Below are 13,756 nucleotides of genomic sequence, written 5' to 3'. Positions count from 1 at the left end.
ACCATTACAAGTAACATTACCTATAGCATGTCACTTATAGCATAACAAGGCAATTAATTTACTTATTTTTGCAAAGTAATGCATGGTGTGGTGATGTGAATGCTGGGCCATCTACTTCATCACACTAGATAATGAATCCACTTTAAATCTGGTTTCTGCCTCCTGCAGAATTCTGGGGTTTATAGTTTAGTGAGTCTGTTAAAGGCTCCTCCCTAAATCACATACCCCGAATTCTGCAGGAGGCAGAAAACAGATTAAAAGTGGATTCATTTGCTAGTGCGATGAGGTCATATGACTCTGGAGGCAAATGTCTGAATCCCTGCTAAGCCACGGAAATACACTTGAAGTCAACATTTAGAGATCTAAGTGTGCCTGGTAAACCCAGCTAACCACCAATGTTCCCGGATTAAGACTCACTAGTACTGAAGACAAGGATAGAGGCTTTATTTTCAATCTGCAGAAGGGATGCAATGTAGAGCAAGGAATGCCAAAATGTGCAAGCATAACAATATTGGAACGTGTAACCATTTTTATACAGTAAAAAGTTTAGTTTTCCCTCCTGTCCATGATTGGTGGAGTATAGAGGCTGGCCTGCCACCCCCCCCCCTCATTCCTTATTGGCCAGGCAGCCCATCAGCTGGTTGGGGGTGTCTCTCTGCGGGGGGGGGGGGGTCCCCAGGAAAGGCAGTCCATATTTGGAGGGCTTAAGTGGAAGTTCTGAAGATAGGGAGATGCCAGCATTATGCAGATACAGAATCCAGGATGCCAAGAACAATGTGTGGTGATTTCCCGAATCACCCAGAGGTGCTTTTCATTGACCGCCCCAAAACTGTGGAATGACTTGCTGGAAGGGTTCTGAAAGCTAGATCAGCTGTTGCAATTTAAGACACTAGTGAAGACCTATCACTTCTGGCAGGTCTTCCCAGATAGTTTTAATGAAAAATGTCAAACTTGCACCTTATGTTTAATTTCTGTTTTTTGTATTTTAATATGTATTTTGTGGAAATACATTTTACTATGTGCATTTCAAATAATGCTTTTAGGTGAACGGTTTTAGCAAAGTTGTAATCACCTCGAGCCATGAAGTGAGGTGGGCAAGAAGTAAAAATTATTTCATTCATTTCGGCACAGGTGTCCCTGGTGGACTTGTCTTTGGTGGATTATAAATCTTTCGGGGTGGGGATATTATTTTCAGCAAGGCATTAGGTGATTGTAGGAAAAAAACAAAAAAAAACCAAGATAAGTTTCACTGAAGAAAAGTATGGATCCAGGAGGAGGCCAACTTTGATAGAGGTTGAAAAGCACTGGGCTTTTAAAGTAAACAAGAAATGAGCAAGTGTCCATGTATCACCACTTGGAACACTGCCTCCTTTTTTTGCTTTCGATTGTGAATTCTCCTCTTTGACCTGAAGTCACACTCTCTCAGCATCGGAAGATGGCAAAGAAAAATCCTCCTTCTGAACCACTCTTGCCAAGAAAATTCATTTCTCTGTCTGTACAGAGAATGGATAACAGGATAGAGATATACCCTAATTAACATAATAGACAGATTTCTGAGCATTAACTCTTCATGAGCAAGTTTGTAACCAAAGGTAGAAAAACAATGGAAAGAAAAGGAATTGGTCTCTACAACACAAAACAAAACAAAATAAAACATTTTTAAAGGAGAGCTGTTTAACATGCTTTAGCAAGCCTTTTATGTGACACCAGCAATATACACATGGGAAATTAAACAACCAGGTCAGGAAAGCCTTGCATAAGTATACACTTTGATCCTTCAAAAGACCACTTGAACACTTCTTCCAAAATGCATCCAGATATTACTTTTTTCTTTTACCGGTCTTCACTTTTCTAACAACTTAGTTTTATTGTGTCTTGGTGTATTGTTTATTATTTGTTGTTTAATATTGTTCAGCAGTGGAACTCTCTGCCCTGGAGTGTGGTGGAGGCTCCTTCTTTGGAAGCTTTTAAGCAGAGGCTGGATGGCCATTTGTCAGGGGTGATTTGAATGCAATATTCCTGCTTCTTGGCAGGGGGTTGGACTGGATGGCCCATGAGGTCTCTTCCAACTCTTTGATTCTATGATTCTATGATTGCTTTAATTGTTTTTAATTTGCTTTAGGTTTTGTATTGTTATGTTGTGTTTTGAGGCCTTGGTCTTTGTAAGCCGCATCGAGTCCTTCAGGAGATGCTAGAGGGGTACAAATAAAGTTAATAATAATAATAATAACTTCTATTTGGGTTGCTAAACATATAGATCTGTGCTTGAGAAGAGCTAGTGAAATAAAATTTCCCCTTTCTATCTGTTTTGCTGCTCACATTGGCTCAGTAAGAGATTCTGAAGGCTGTTGTTTATCTTTTCTTATGGAGACTGGTCCATACAGCTACAGAAGAATTGGCTAAAGTACAGGAGAATCCCATCCTCTCCCAGGTTATGTTACTGTCCTATCAATACTGTAACCTGGCACTGAAAGTCTGTGTTTCCCCAGCTCCATTTCACTATCTTCCCAATACTGATGCTGCTTAAAAAATCCCCAAAAAACAGAAGACAAGGAGGAAAAGAAAACTGGGTAGCTGTAAAAAGAATATATAAAAAGGCGCTTCTTTATCATAGGTTTTTAAACTAAGGTTTGCCTGTACTTATTCATGTATGTAGTGCAGAAAATGTAAGCCTCAAGGATGTAAGCACTTTTGCTAAATTAATCAATAGCAAAATGATTTAAATGTGTTTATATTACATGTTGAATTTGAAATCTGTATTGATCCCAAATTCAGAAATAGATGACAACAAGCACTAACAAAACGACAAAACGTATATTAAGCAAAGAGGTTGTAACGGTATCTTATTATGCATGCTCGTTGCAATCCCAGTCTAACACGGAGTCATCAAATACTGTCTTTGTGCTACACAACTGAGGTGGATGGAATATAAATAGAGATGAAGATATAAAACATCAGATGACATTTTGTTCATTCAATTTAATATCCTGTCTTCAACAGTCCAAAAACTAAAGAGACTCATATCCATATTTACCAAACCAGTTGCATAATGTAGACTGAGAAAAAAGTCCAAGTAAACTCCATAGAGCAATCACTTTATGCTGTGAAGCATGAGATTTGATTTCCTTTGCTCACTTAAAATGGATAGCTATGACTAGTAGTAAAATTGTGCTGCTTTGGTAATGCATTTCAGCTGACAACTGCAGCAACTAAGAATACCAATGGTTGGTCACAAACCAAATACTACTGTACTATTATTTTATGCTATGCTGCCCTCCTGTTCCTTTAGAGATCCACACTTCATTTATAAAAGGACACTGTGCAAAAAAAAAGACAAGGGGTTATTTGAAAAAGAGATGCTGCTGCCCTTATTCATAGGCAATTGTCAGCCATAGCAATCTCAGCTCAGTCACTATCGAACAGGAATAATGGGTTGAAATCACTGTCATTGTTGTTATTTGTTGCCATCAAACTGACTTTTACTTATGGGTGACCCTGTGAATGAAAAACTTCCAAGTCACCGTATCATCAGCAGTCCTGTGCAGGCCTTGCAAACTCATCAACACCATCATAGGCAATCACTCATAGCTGAGTATGATTGTCTTCCAGGGGTAGAGTCTTGGTGGTGCATCCACAAATGACTGTAGATACCTATTCTGGATTCACATGGTCTTCTGCAGTGAGGACATACATATCCAGATGGAAATGTATGTCCAGCCTTCTATTCATGGCTCTTCAAAAACAATAATATTGTTGGTCATAGCTGACCTCCAGTTAAGACACTGGAAGGCCAGGGCTTTCAAGTTGCTGGTGTTTATTCCATTTTTTAATTTACGTTAGCTTTAAGCCCATCTTTACATCTCTTTTGCTGATTTAATAAGTAACTGCTTTGGGAGACAGTGATTGGGCATTTGGACAACATGGCCAGCCCAGCAAAGTTGATGGTAGAGTATTATTGCTTTGTTGTCCTTGTTTCTTTTAGAATGCTGACGTTCATCTGCCGATCTTCCCAAGAGAGATGCATGATTTTTTTAAGGTAATGCTGACCTGATGGGATCCCTCCTGAAATCTTTAAAGAGGGTGACACAACAACTCCACCAGCTCATTGAAGAAGTGTGGGTGACCAAGAAGCTCCCATCAAACTTCAAGGATACCATTATCAGAAAGAACAGACTGCAAAAACTATCGAGGTATTTCCCTTTTAACCTCTGCCAGAAAAATCCTTGCAAGAATTCTTGCAAATTGCCTTCTATCCATTTCAGAAGACATCCTTCCTGAATCCCAGAATGGCTTCCACCTCTCCAGTGGAACAGTGGATATGATCTTCACTGCATGACAGCTCAAAAAAAAAAAACATGCAAGGAACAAAAACAACCTCTATATATTGCATTCATCGACCTTGCAAATGCCTTCAACACCTGGGGTTAGGTGTCAACCTTGCTCCAACCTTATTTTCCATCATCATAGCAATAATTATGCACCCTGATGATGGGAAATCACCTAACAGGCAGATGGTAAATTCTTTAACCCAGAAGGCTGAGAACCATAAGGTCACAACAACTTACGTTACAGAACTCCAATATGATGATGATAATGTAGTCTGTGCTCATTCAGAGGAAGACCTACAAGCCACTTTGAGCACCTTTGCAGAAGCACATGAAAAGCTTAGCCTCTTAATTTAACATCAAGAAAACTAAAGTGCTTGACCAGCTCAACTTCCTCCCCATCCTGGCTGGTCTCTCCTTGACAATGAGGAAGTTTGATGGACCTTCCTTCTTCTGGCCGGTGGCTGGGCTCTTGACTTGAGGTGGATCTCGAGTGTCTTCCCTGGGGAGGGGTGAATCAGGAGCAGTGTCAATCCCTCAGGTTGGGCCCATCTAGACTCTTCATGTGCCCGTTTAAATGCTATTCACATCAAGGATGTCAAAGTCAAAGGTGCTATAATCGACTGGGTTGATCTTGCCAAAGCCAAGGAACTTGAGGTTGAAGGAGACCTCGCTGGTATTGGTCTGGGTGATGGTGCTCACCCGTCATAGAGCCTTCAATGCTCAGGAAGTCTTTGAGCAACCAAGGTTGTGGGTGGCATTGATGTCGATGAGGCCATCAAAGTCAAAGAGACTAGGGACTGTTGACACAACAGCGCCTTTAGCCTTGCTAATCTATTCTTCCTGGCCTGAGCTGGTGGCAGAAACCAACCACATGGGTTTCACAAAGCCAGAGCAGGCATTTTGCTGTTGGAGTTTGGGATCTTCAAGGCACACTTGATGCAATGCTTGAGGTGTTGTCGACATCTCTATGAAGTTCCACAGAGAACTGTGTGACGGAAAAAAAGGAACTGGGGAGCACGGAACCAACTTTTTTGCACTGGGAGGAGTGGACGGGGTTACCACCAAAAGTTGAACATTACAGCTTAGAAAGCCTTTCGTTAGAGCCTGCATAGGCTCAGTAACTCCATGTGTGCATTCAGAGAAACCATGAATAATATGCTATGAAATGGGTACAAAATTCTGTTTGGTCTCTTTCATTTAACTTCCTAACATTGTTGGTCCATCTTCAAATAGCTCTTTCTTGAACAAATCAGTCGTCCTTTAATTTTTATATAGTTCTTATCTTTTATTGTTTCCATCATTTTTTATTTCTGCTTTCTCATGTAATGTATCCCCTGCTGTTCATAGGTTTACATTTCCTTTTGATTTCTCAGATCTTGTAGGACAGTCTCTTGTTCTTCCATTCTTCCTTCCTTTTGACATCTTCTATTTCTCTAAATTATTGAAGTAGTTCTCTCTGTCCCTGCACACCAGTCACCAAACAGCTGCATTCAGGGTGTCTGCCATTGTTTCCTTTGTCATCCAATGAGGTTTCTCCACCCGCCCCCAGCTTCACATAGTGTCTCTTTCCTTTTCTACCTGATGGTGTTCATCATATTAATAGTGAAACCATTATTAAAGGCTATTTTTATTGATAAGAGCAGCAGAGATCAAAATTCTTCCCAGAGCACCACCTGCTGCCTGGGAATCATCAGCTCAGTGTACCCCATCCCCTGCTGTCTTCTGGAACTTCACCTGCTGACTGGCAGCCCTCATTGAAACACACACAAAGCTGAAGCAAGATATTGTGATGCTCTCAGATCCTGCAGATAGATCTCTTACTGCCATCTTCTGGTTTGACATTTTGCTATAATTCATCCCATTCCCTGCTGCAATACTCTCAAATGGCATCACCTTTTAGGGAGAAAAATGTATAGGAATCCTACATTGGGATGCATCCTTGGATTAAGTTTGATTAAGGAGTAGGTCTAAATAACTGAATGAATTAAGTTTATATTGGTGTTTATCCGTCTATCCCAGTGGTTCTCAACCTGTGGCTCTCCAGATGTTTTGCCGTTCAACTCTCAGAAACCCTAAAGCTGGTAAACTGGCTGGGATTTCTGGGAGTTGTAGGTCCAAACACCTGGGGACCCACAGGTTGAGAACCACTGGTCTACCCTTTGTTGATAGTAAACTTGAAAAACTATAATTTGTACTGAGAACTCCAGTGTAGTCCCTAGCTTCCTGCTAGGGCTTGAACTAGAACTAAAACAAACAAAGAATAATCCATAGAAACCTAAACCAGCCCTGAATGGGACCAGAAGATTACAATAACACATGGTATTGAAGCTGCTATTGATTTCTTCCTCACTTTCAAAATAATTACCCTTCCATATCAAATGTATTTTTCCTGATTTCTTAACTCACTTTTTCTTTACTTAAAAATTATAGTAAAACAAAAAAATATACTGTGTAGTACTTCATACCAGTGTTAAATAAGCTCTGATTTGTATGCAGACAGTGCACTGGTGTATAAACATGAAATACTGAAATCAGTAATTGCATAATGGCTAGTGAGAAACTATTACAAAAAAAAATAAATTACTGAAAATGTGAGCATAAACCTGGAACACAACAGGTGCCATATAGAAAGTGTACACCTACCTTGCACACATTTTGACAAATCCCGTAAATTAAACACATAATGGGATTTTGCTGGTGTTGGAAGAAGATCAATGCTCATTCTTTGGTATATTTCAACAGCAGCATCTACTATGCTTTTTGCAGACTGCTTTACTGCTTGAGAAAACTCCATCAAAAACCCTTTTAAAATAGCCTGGACCAAGAAAAAATGACACAAATTATATTTAAACATAAAGGAAAATTTAAATATATTTATCTGTTTTCTTCAGCAAAGTCAGCAACTATAACATCTAAAGCCAAAATGAAGAACCAACTATATTTGTATAAGGCATTGAGTCCATTTATTGGTCTACTGTGTGCTACCATAGGAAATATCCAGAAAGCTTGTATATTGCCAAACACCCGAAAGCCTCTACTAACTCTTTTAACAATATCAAAAACCTAAATAAATCTGAATATAAGGCAGTCATACCTAGCTTAGTGTTCCATTATGTAGCCACTTCTAAAATTATATAAACAACCTACTAAAGAAGAAATACTTTTGGAATGTTTTCTAGAGGAACACAGATTGCATGATTCAATGTGGATTACAGCCTATATACATGTTAGTTAATTCAGTAGTAGGCAATTGGAACATGTTTTGAAAAATAATTGTTGGCTTATCATTCAATAATAGATAATTAATCACCAAGGCTTTATAGAGTTGCATAAAAGTGCACTGAAACTATTGGGAATATTTGCTGCCAATCTTCAATAAGAAGTATAAAGGCATATCAAAAACTTTCAATGGTTCAGAAAGTGACATGTGCTACTAAGAATCTAAGTCATGACAAAGTGTAAGAATAATCTATTTCTTGTCCCTTACTACTGACCTGAAAAATTTGTTTAAGGCTATGCTCAGAGGGTGTTGGAAGACACAGCATGGCAAAGTGTCTTATGAAACGTGGTGTAACTGGATTGCGTCCACCACCCGGAGGTGCACAGGCTGAACAAATAGTTACATCCTAAGGGGAAAAGATCACAGAAAATTTGTGTCAGAACATAATATTCAGTCATGTCTTTAAGTCTGTAAAATCGTGTTCTTACATTTAAACCTTTGGATTTTTAACAACCTACAGCAAATTTAACATAACTGATTCTCTATTCCTAGTTCTAATTTATAATTGAAGTGCAATTACAAAACCACATACCTCATAAAAATTAAGATAACTCAAATAAGACTAAAAATATCTGACCGTCTTGCGGGTTTCCTATTCAATACAATCTGCAGTCCTCAGGTGGAAGCCAATCCCCATGAGGCATGGAGTGTACGTAGACAACTCTACAATTACATGGGAGTAGGATTGCCATAATCAGGCCCGTAGCGAGGATTTTGATTCGGGGGGGGGGGGGGGCTGAGTCTGAGTGAAAGAGGGTCTACCCTAGCAAACCTTTTTTATCGTTACCCCGATACCCCCATGCATATGAAATATGTTGAGCATGGTGATCAGATCATGATATGAATAAACATAAGTCTAAATAATGTAGTAGTAAGGCCTTTTCGCAGACCACCATGAGAATTTCGGGGGGGGGGAGCTGAAGCCCCCAAAGCCCCCGCTCTCTGGCTACATGCCTGGCCATAATATAAACTGGAAAGGGACTGGTCTTTTTGGCAGTCCTTGGTATCTGTAGATGTCAAATGAGTTGATTCTCTTCATGTCAACTTTCCTCACCTTCACATACAGGCAGTCTGACTTATAAACATCTAACTTACATACAACTCCCAGTTACAAACGGGGGCTAGGTATGCTGGCCAGTAGTGCATGGCAGGACTTTTGAAGTATTTGAAAATGTTTAAGCATTTACATGCACAGGTAAAAATAAATAATATGTTACAACAAGCATCTATCCAAGTGGCATTTAAATAGACTCCATGCAAATTTTATTTTCTTAGATTTAGTTAGTATGAGGTGGGCTCTGTGAGCCACCATGAGATTTTTACTGCTTTCTTTCTGTATTCTCATTAGAAAGATTTAATCTCACTTCGTATTACTGAAAGTAGATCTAAACCTAGGAAGGGAAATCCTGTAAGAGTTTTAACGGGGGAAAGTTGTCTCCACTGATCCTTGTTTTCATAACAAAACAAAATTTTCAAAATTCAGTTGTCACGGGAACAGAAAATGAACTGAAATCTTCTGAACTGGGAAACAGACAACAAAACAAACATTACAGGGGGTGTTAATCCTTCACTAGGCTATTCCAAAACTTAAAAAATGTCTGGAGTTACACTTAAAAATGTACCTGTTCCAATTAAAACATAAATTTAACAACAAACCTACCTATCCTATTCATAACCCAAGAAGTGCCTGTATATAGAATGTAGAAATACTATGGTATGGATGATCCTGACTTTGATACTCAATGATATACAATGGAACCTCAACTTAAGAATGCCCCAACTTAAGAGTGTTTCAAATTAAAAACCATTACTTGGACCTGGTTTGGCTTTGACATGCAAACAGTGTTTTGAGTTAAACGCTAGCATAAGAGAGAGCACTAGTGCTTCTGCCACTTCACTTGTGCTTGCCGCTTCCTTACCACAACTTTGTGCTTCTACTATTTTAAAGTTAATCTTCCTTTTTTATTGTTCCATGTGAATGTGCATTATTTGTTATTTATAAAGTACATTCTCTTATTTTAAAACACATAACAAAAAGGGAGGGTTGGGGGTTCAGAACAAATTAATGGCATTTCAATGGGAAATTTGCTTTGAGATAAGAGCAACTTGAGTTAATTGCAATCACCAAATGAATTAACTCTTAACTCTATACTGTATTTCTTCCATTCGAAGACTCACTTTTTTCCTAGATAAATGTCTCCAAAAATTGAGTATGTCTTGGGATCACAGGTGTGTCTTATGTATTTTTGTTGGCTGTGTTTGTACTGAAATTAGGGTAAATCTTACACTTGATGGTGTCTTATAATTGAAGAAATATGGGCATCCTTACGCTTGAGAGATTAGGTAATATTCTCAGGTGAAAATCAACTCATTTGAAATTTAATGCTGGAGGAGCGTTCTACAGATACCATAAAGTGCTACAAAATGAACAATAAATGAGGCAAGGCCAAACTCCCACTAGAAGCCAAAATATTCAGATAGAAGTTATTATACTTTGAATATACTATGAGATGATATGACTCTCTAGAAAATACAGTAATGTTTGGTAAAGTAGAAAGTAGCAAAGGGAAAGACCATTGCATTACAGGTAGATAAGGGCTATCAAGCAGGTTCAGCTCTTGAGTTTCAGGAGATTCCTCTGTTGATGAGAAAGTGTTTTGGAAATCTCTCATTCAGAGGGGCATTGTAAGTTAAAGTTGACTTGAGGACAATTGTCAAGCAATCAAATGGGAATTTCAGCATTTCAGTATTGTAACACATGATCTCTGCTGATCAAATATATAAGAAACCTCTCCAGTTTTCATTCTGAAAACCTTTCACAGCAATAAAGTCTAGCTGATCCAAGCCGTAATTTCTACTAAGGCCAATGCTATCAAATCTCTTTTGATCTTCTGTCCTACACATCTTACTCAATCTGATATTTCATCTTCTCATCTTTGCCAAATACATTTTATTTCGTTCCAGATTTTAACAACTTTTTTTCACTTGATTTGAAATATTCATTCATAAAAATAATAATCTTCAGATGATTGTACTTGGCATATTTCATGGGCCCAGGGGAGAATGCTTTGAACAAGAAATGGCTGTGAGAAGGTGTTGTTACCTCACAGTGTCATACTTTTCTCCCTTCTGGTAAAATTACAGTTGAACTGAGAACAGAAAACGTCACATAAGATTTGCTCAGATTCCAAAAGGAATAGAGAGATACAAAGATAATCAATATGTTTCATAGTCCTTGAAGGGACAATGTTCAGTCCCATAAGTAGTGACTATTTTCTCCCTATGGCCTACTATTTTATTGTATATAACTCAATTTGGAAGTTTTCCCATGTAATGGCAAATTCTTTTACTCTCTTTAAAATGACCAACCTGATAAGCTGCTCTAAATAAACAACTTTCAGCACAGGATAATTCTTCCATATTTCATTTAAAGTAGCTTCTATGTTGTTTCTTTTGTGTGTGTAAAGTGGTATGGAAATGGTGGTCTGGATGTATAAAATACTCAAATCACTTGTCACATCAAGGACACTATTGTAGATTAGGAGATCCAATTAACTGTATTTGTTTGCTTACATGAGAAGGGAAAGTATTGAGATCATAACATTCAAAGACACTTGAAGGAAAGCTTACATGAATTTCCTTCCAAAACAGTTTCTCTCTGTCATAGAATCCTCCAAAGTCCTGGTATTGTCTAAGTAACTCAATGGGGGGCTGAGAGCCATAGCGATCCAATTTAGGCATGTTTAGATCATCCACAAATATGACAACTCTTTTTTTCCCTGGTGCCCCTAAAGCAATAAAAAATAACAAATCAGTGGTGGCAAGCTTATGCAAAGTAACAAATCTGTATACATTAAAGTATTGAACATTTATACTTCAAAGCTTAAGTCACTTGTCACTGTTGAGTACATTCCTAAATTAAAAGTACAGTTGATTAATTATTCCAAATCATTTTGTGGTTTTTATAGATAAGTATTAATAAATAACACACTACTCTGTTTTTGCTGTTTGCAATCTTGACTATTTACCTGCATCCTGCTGTCGAGCCAACCATTTCAAGGCATGACTTATCCTTCTTTTGTACTGGAATTCTAGGTGACTCAAACCTATCTTTCAGGAAGTGCACCGTAAATGTTAGCAATGAAAGTAAGACTTTCAATGTTCAGAATACATCTACACTGTGGAATTAATGCAGTTTGGTACCACTTTAACCACCATTGAATCACTATAATTTTACAAAGTCTTTAGTCTTCTCTACCAAAGACTGCTGGATGCCTCATCAAACTACCAGTCTCAGGCTTCTATACCATAAAGCCATAGCAGTTAAAGTGGCATCAAACTGCATTAACTCTACACTATAGCTGCATTTTCAGACGTAAAATCGGTGAAATGCAATGAAATAATAACAGAATTAATTAATTAATTAATTAATTAGCACAAGGAAGCTTTTTGATCTCTTTTTGTAATTGTAATATTTTTCTGCTTCTTCCTGGTAGAAATACATTATTAGAAACTTGCTCTTTTGTAGTTTTTCTTTTTTCTTCTTTGGCAGCTCATCAATGTGTATGCTTCTATGTATACCGTGATATTCAAGGCAAAGTATTTTGTAAATCAGAGATGCTGCATTTAGCTGAGGAGGGATCTGTCTAATATCAAAAGTTTTCCCTGTTGAGTCACACTGAATTCAGTGGTATATACTGCATCATCAGGTTCCTGCTGAGCAATGATGAAACAGGGATCTGCAGGCAGACACTGACTTTGCACAAAGGTAAAATAGGTCCTTAGATCAACTGTGGGATCTAGTCATTATTTGGTTTCAGAACAGAACATGACACATGTTCTATATGGCATGTCTTGACAGAACAAGCTATTTTATAGGTTTCCTTTTATATTTGGAATACAGTAAATGTGGTTGGATTTATTTCCTATTCAGAGTTCGATGATAAGAATGTTATAATGAGGACAGGAGGGTAAAGGAACAGTATTTAAAGGTGCAGTAGAACAGTTTTTTTTCTTTCTTAAGATGTTGCTTAGACTAAATAACAGCAGAAAACTTTGAAAGCTTAGATGTGATGGAGGCAGTACAAGAATGTTAGTTTATTATTATTACCTGACAGGGAGGTCCCACCCACAATGACCATTTAATACCATTTCAAAATGGTATAGAAGAAAATAGTTTCACTACAACATCATAGGCCACACAATCAACAAACTCATATTTAAACCTTCATTGGCTTTTATAAATTAAATTGGATGTTTTTTGTTTTAAGTTCACATTTTATGTTAGTTATAATTTTTGATAGCTTATGATTTTATTTAAGTTACATATGTCATGTTTAAGCTACCCTCTTATGTGGGGTATTACATTCATGTTTAAGCTACCTTCTTGTTCTGGGTGATTAAATTTGTACTTGTTGTTATTGAGGCACTGAATGTTTGCCTTTTTGTTTGTTGGAATCTGCCTTGAGTCCCCCTGGGGAGATAGTGTGGAATATAAAAAAAGTTTTATTATTATTATTATTATTATTATTATTATTAAATCCTGCAACCAGTATGAGGCCCAGAGCACTGATGCACTTTAAGGACTGTCTTCCTTTAAAGACTTCCATTTATGGGAGTTTGTGTCTGACTGCTGCAGTTTGAAGTTAGCCTCAAACTGCATTAAATGGTCAGTGTAGATGGGTCCTTAAGCTAAACTGTTTTAAGCTGTCTTCAGATACATCTACACTATAAAATTAATGCAGTTTGATTCCACTTTACCTGCTATGGCTGATTGCTATGTCTTTTTAGTTGTAGTTTGGTTAGGCACCAGCACTCTTTGGCAAAGGTTAAAGACCTTGTACAACTACAACTCCTATGAATCTACAGTATTGAGCTATGGCAGTAAAAGTTCTGTCAATCTGCATTAATTCTACAGGGATGCTTTGAATGAGATTTTCCTGTTTCTTGGCAGGGGGTTGGACTGGATGGCCCATGAGGTCTCTTCCAACTCTATGATTCTGTGATTCTACAGTGTAGATGTACCCTTAGAGCACTTTTTTATTATTCTTATTTTCATTAGCATTCTGCCCATCAGGAAGCCTAGGGGTACCTGACAAAAGTTGGGAGTTATGGAGAAATTAAATTTATCAAAGAATGTGGCAGGAAA

The 13,756-nt window shown here is 37.9% G+C and overlaps 1 protein-coding gene across 2 annotated transcripts in view; it reads right to left on the bottom strand.

Moving 5' to 3' along the window:
• Positions 1 to 13,756, bottom strand: part of DNAH6 (dynein axonemal heavy chain 6) — a 185,008-nt gene that overhangs the window by 106,795 nt on the left and 64,457 nt on the right. For both annotated transcript variants that reach the window (XM_060763696.2, XM_067463974.1), the window contains 3 exons: positions 11,239 to 11,396; positions 7,823 to 7,954; positions 6,972 to 7,143 (listed from right to left, as the gene is read on the bottom strand). In XM_060763696.2, the coding sequence (XP_060619679.2) occupies positions 6,972 to 7,143; positions 7,823 to 7,954; positions 11,239 to 11,396 (462 nt within the window). The remainder of the gene's footprint in view (positions 1 to 6,971; positions 7,144 to 7,822; positions 7,955 to 11,238; positions 11,397 to 13,756) is intronic.

Source organism: Anolis sagrei, chromosome 2 (assembly GCF_037176765.1).
Source record: "Anolis sagrei isolate rAnoSag1 chromosome 2, rAnoSag1.mat, whole genome shotgun sequence".
Lineage (NCBI taxonomy): Eukaryota > Metazoa > Chordata > Lepidosauria > Squamata > Dactyloidae > Anolis > Anolis sagrei.
Note: the sequence above shows the minus strand (reverse complement) of the source record. Positions and strands in the feature narration are given on the sequence as shown.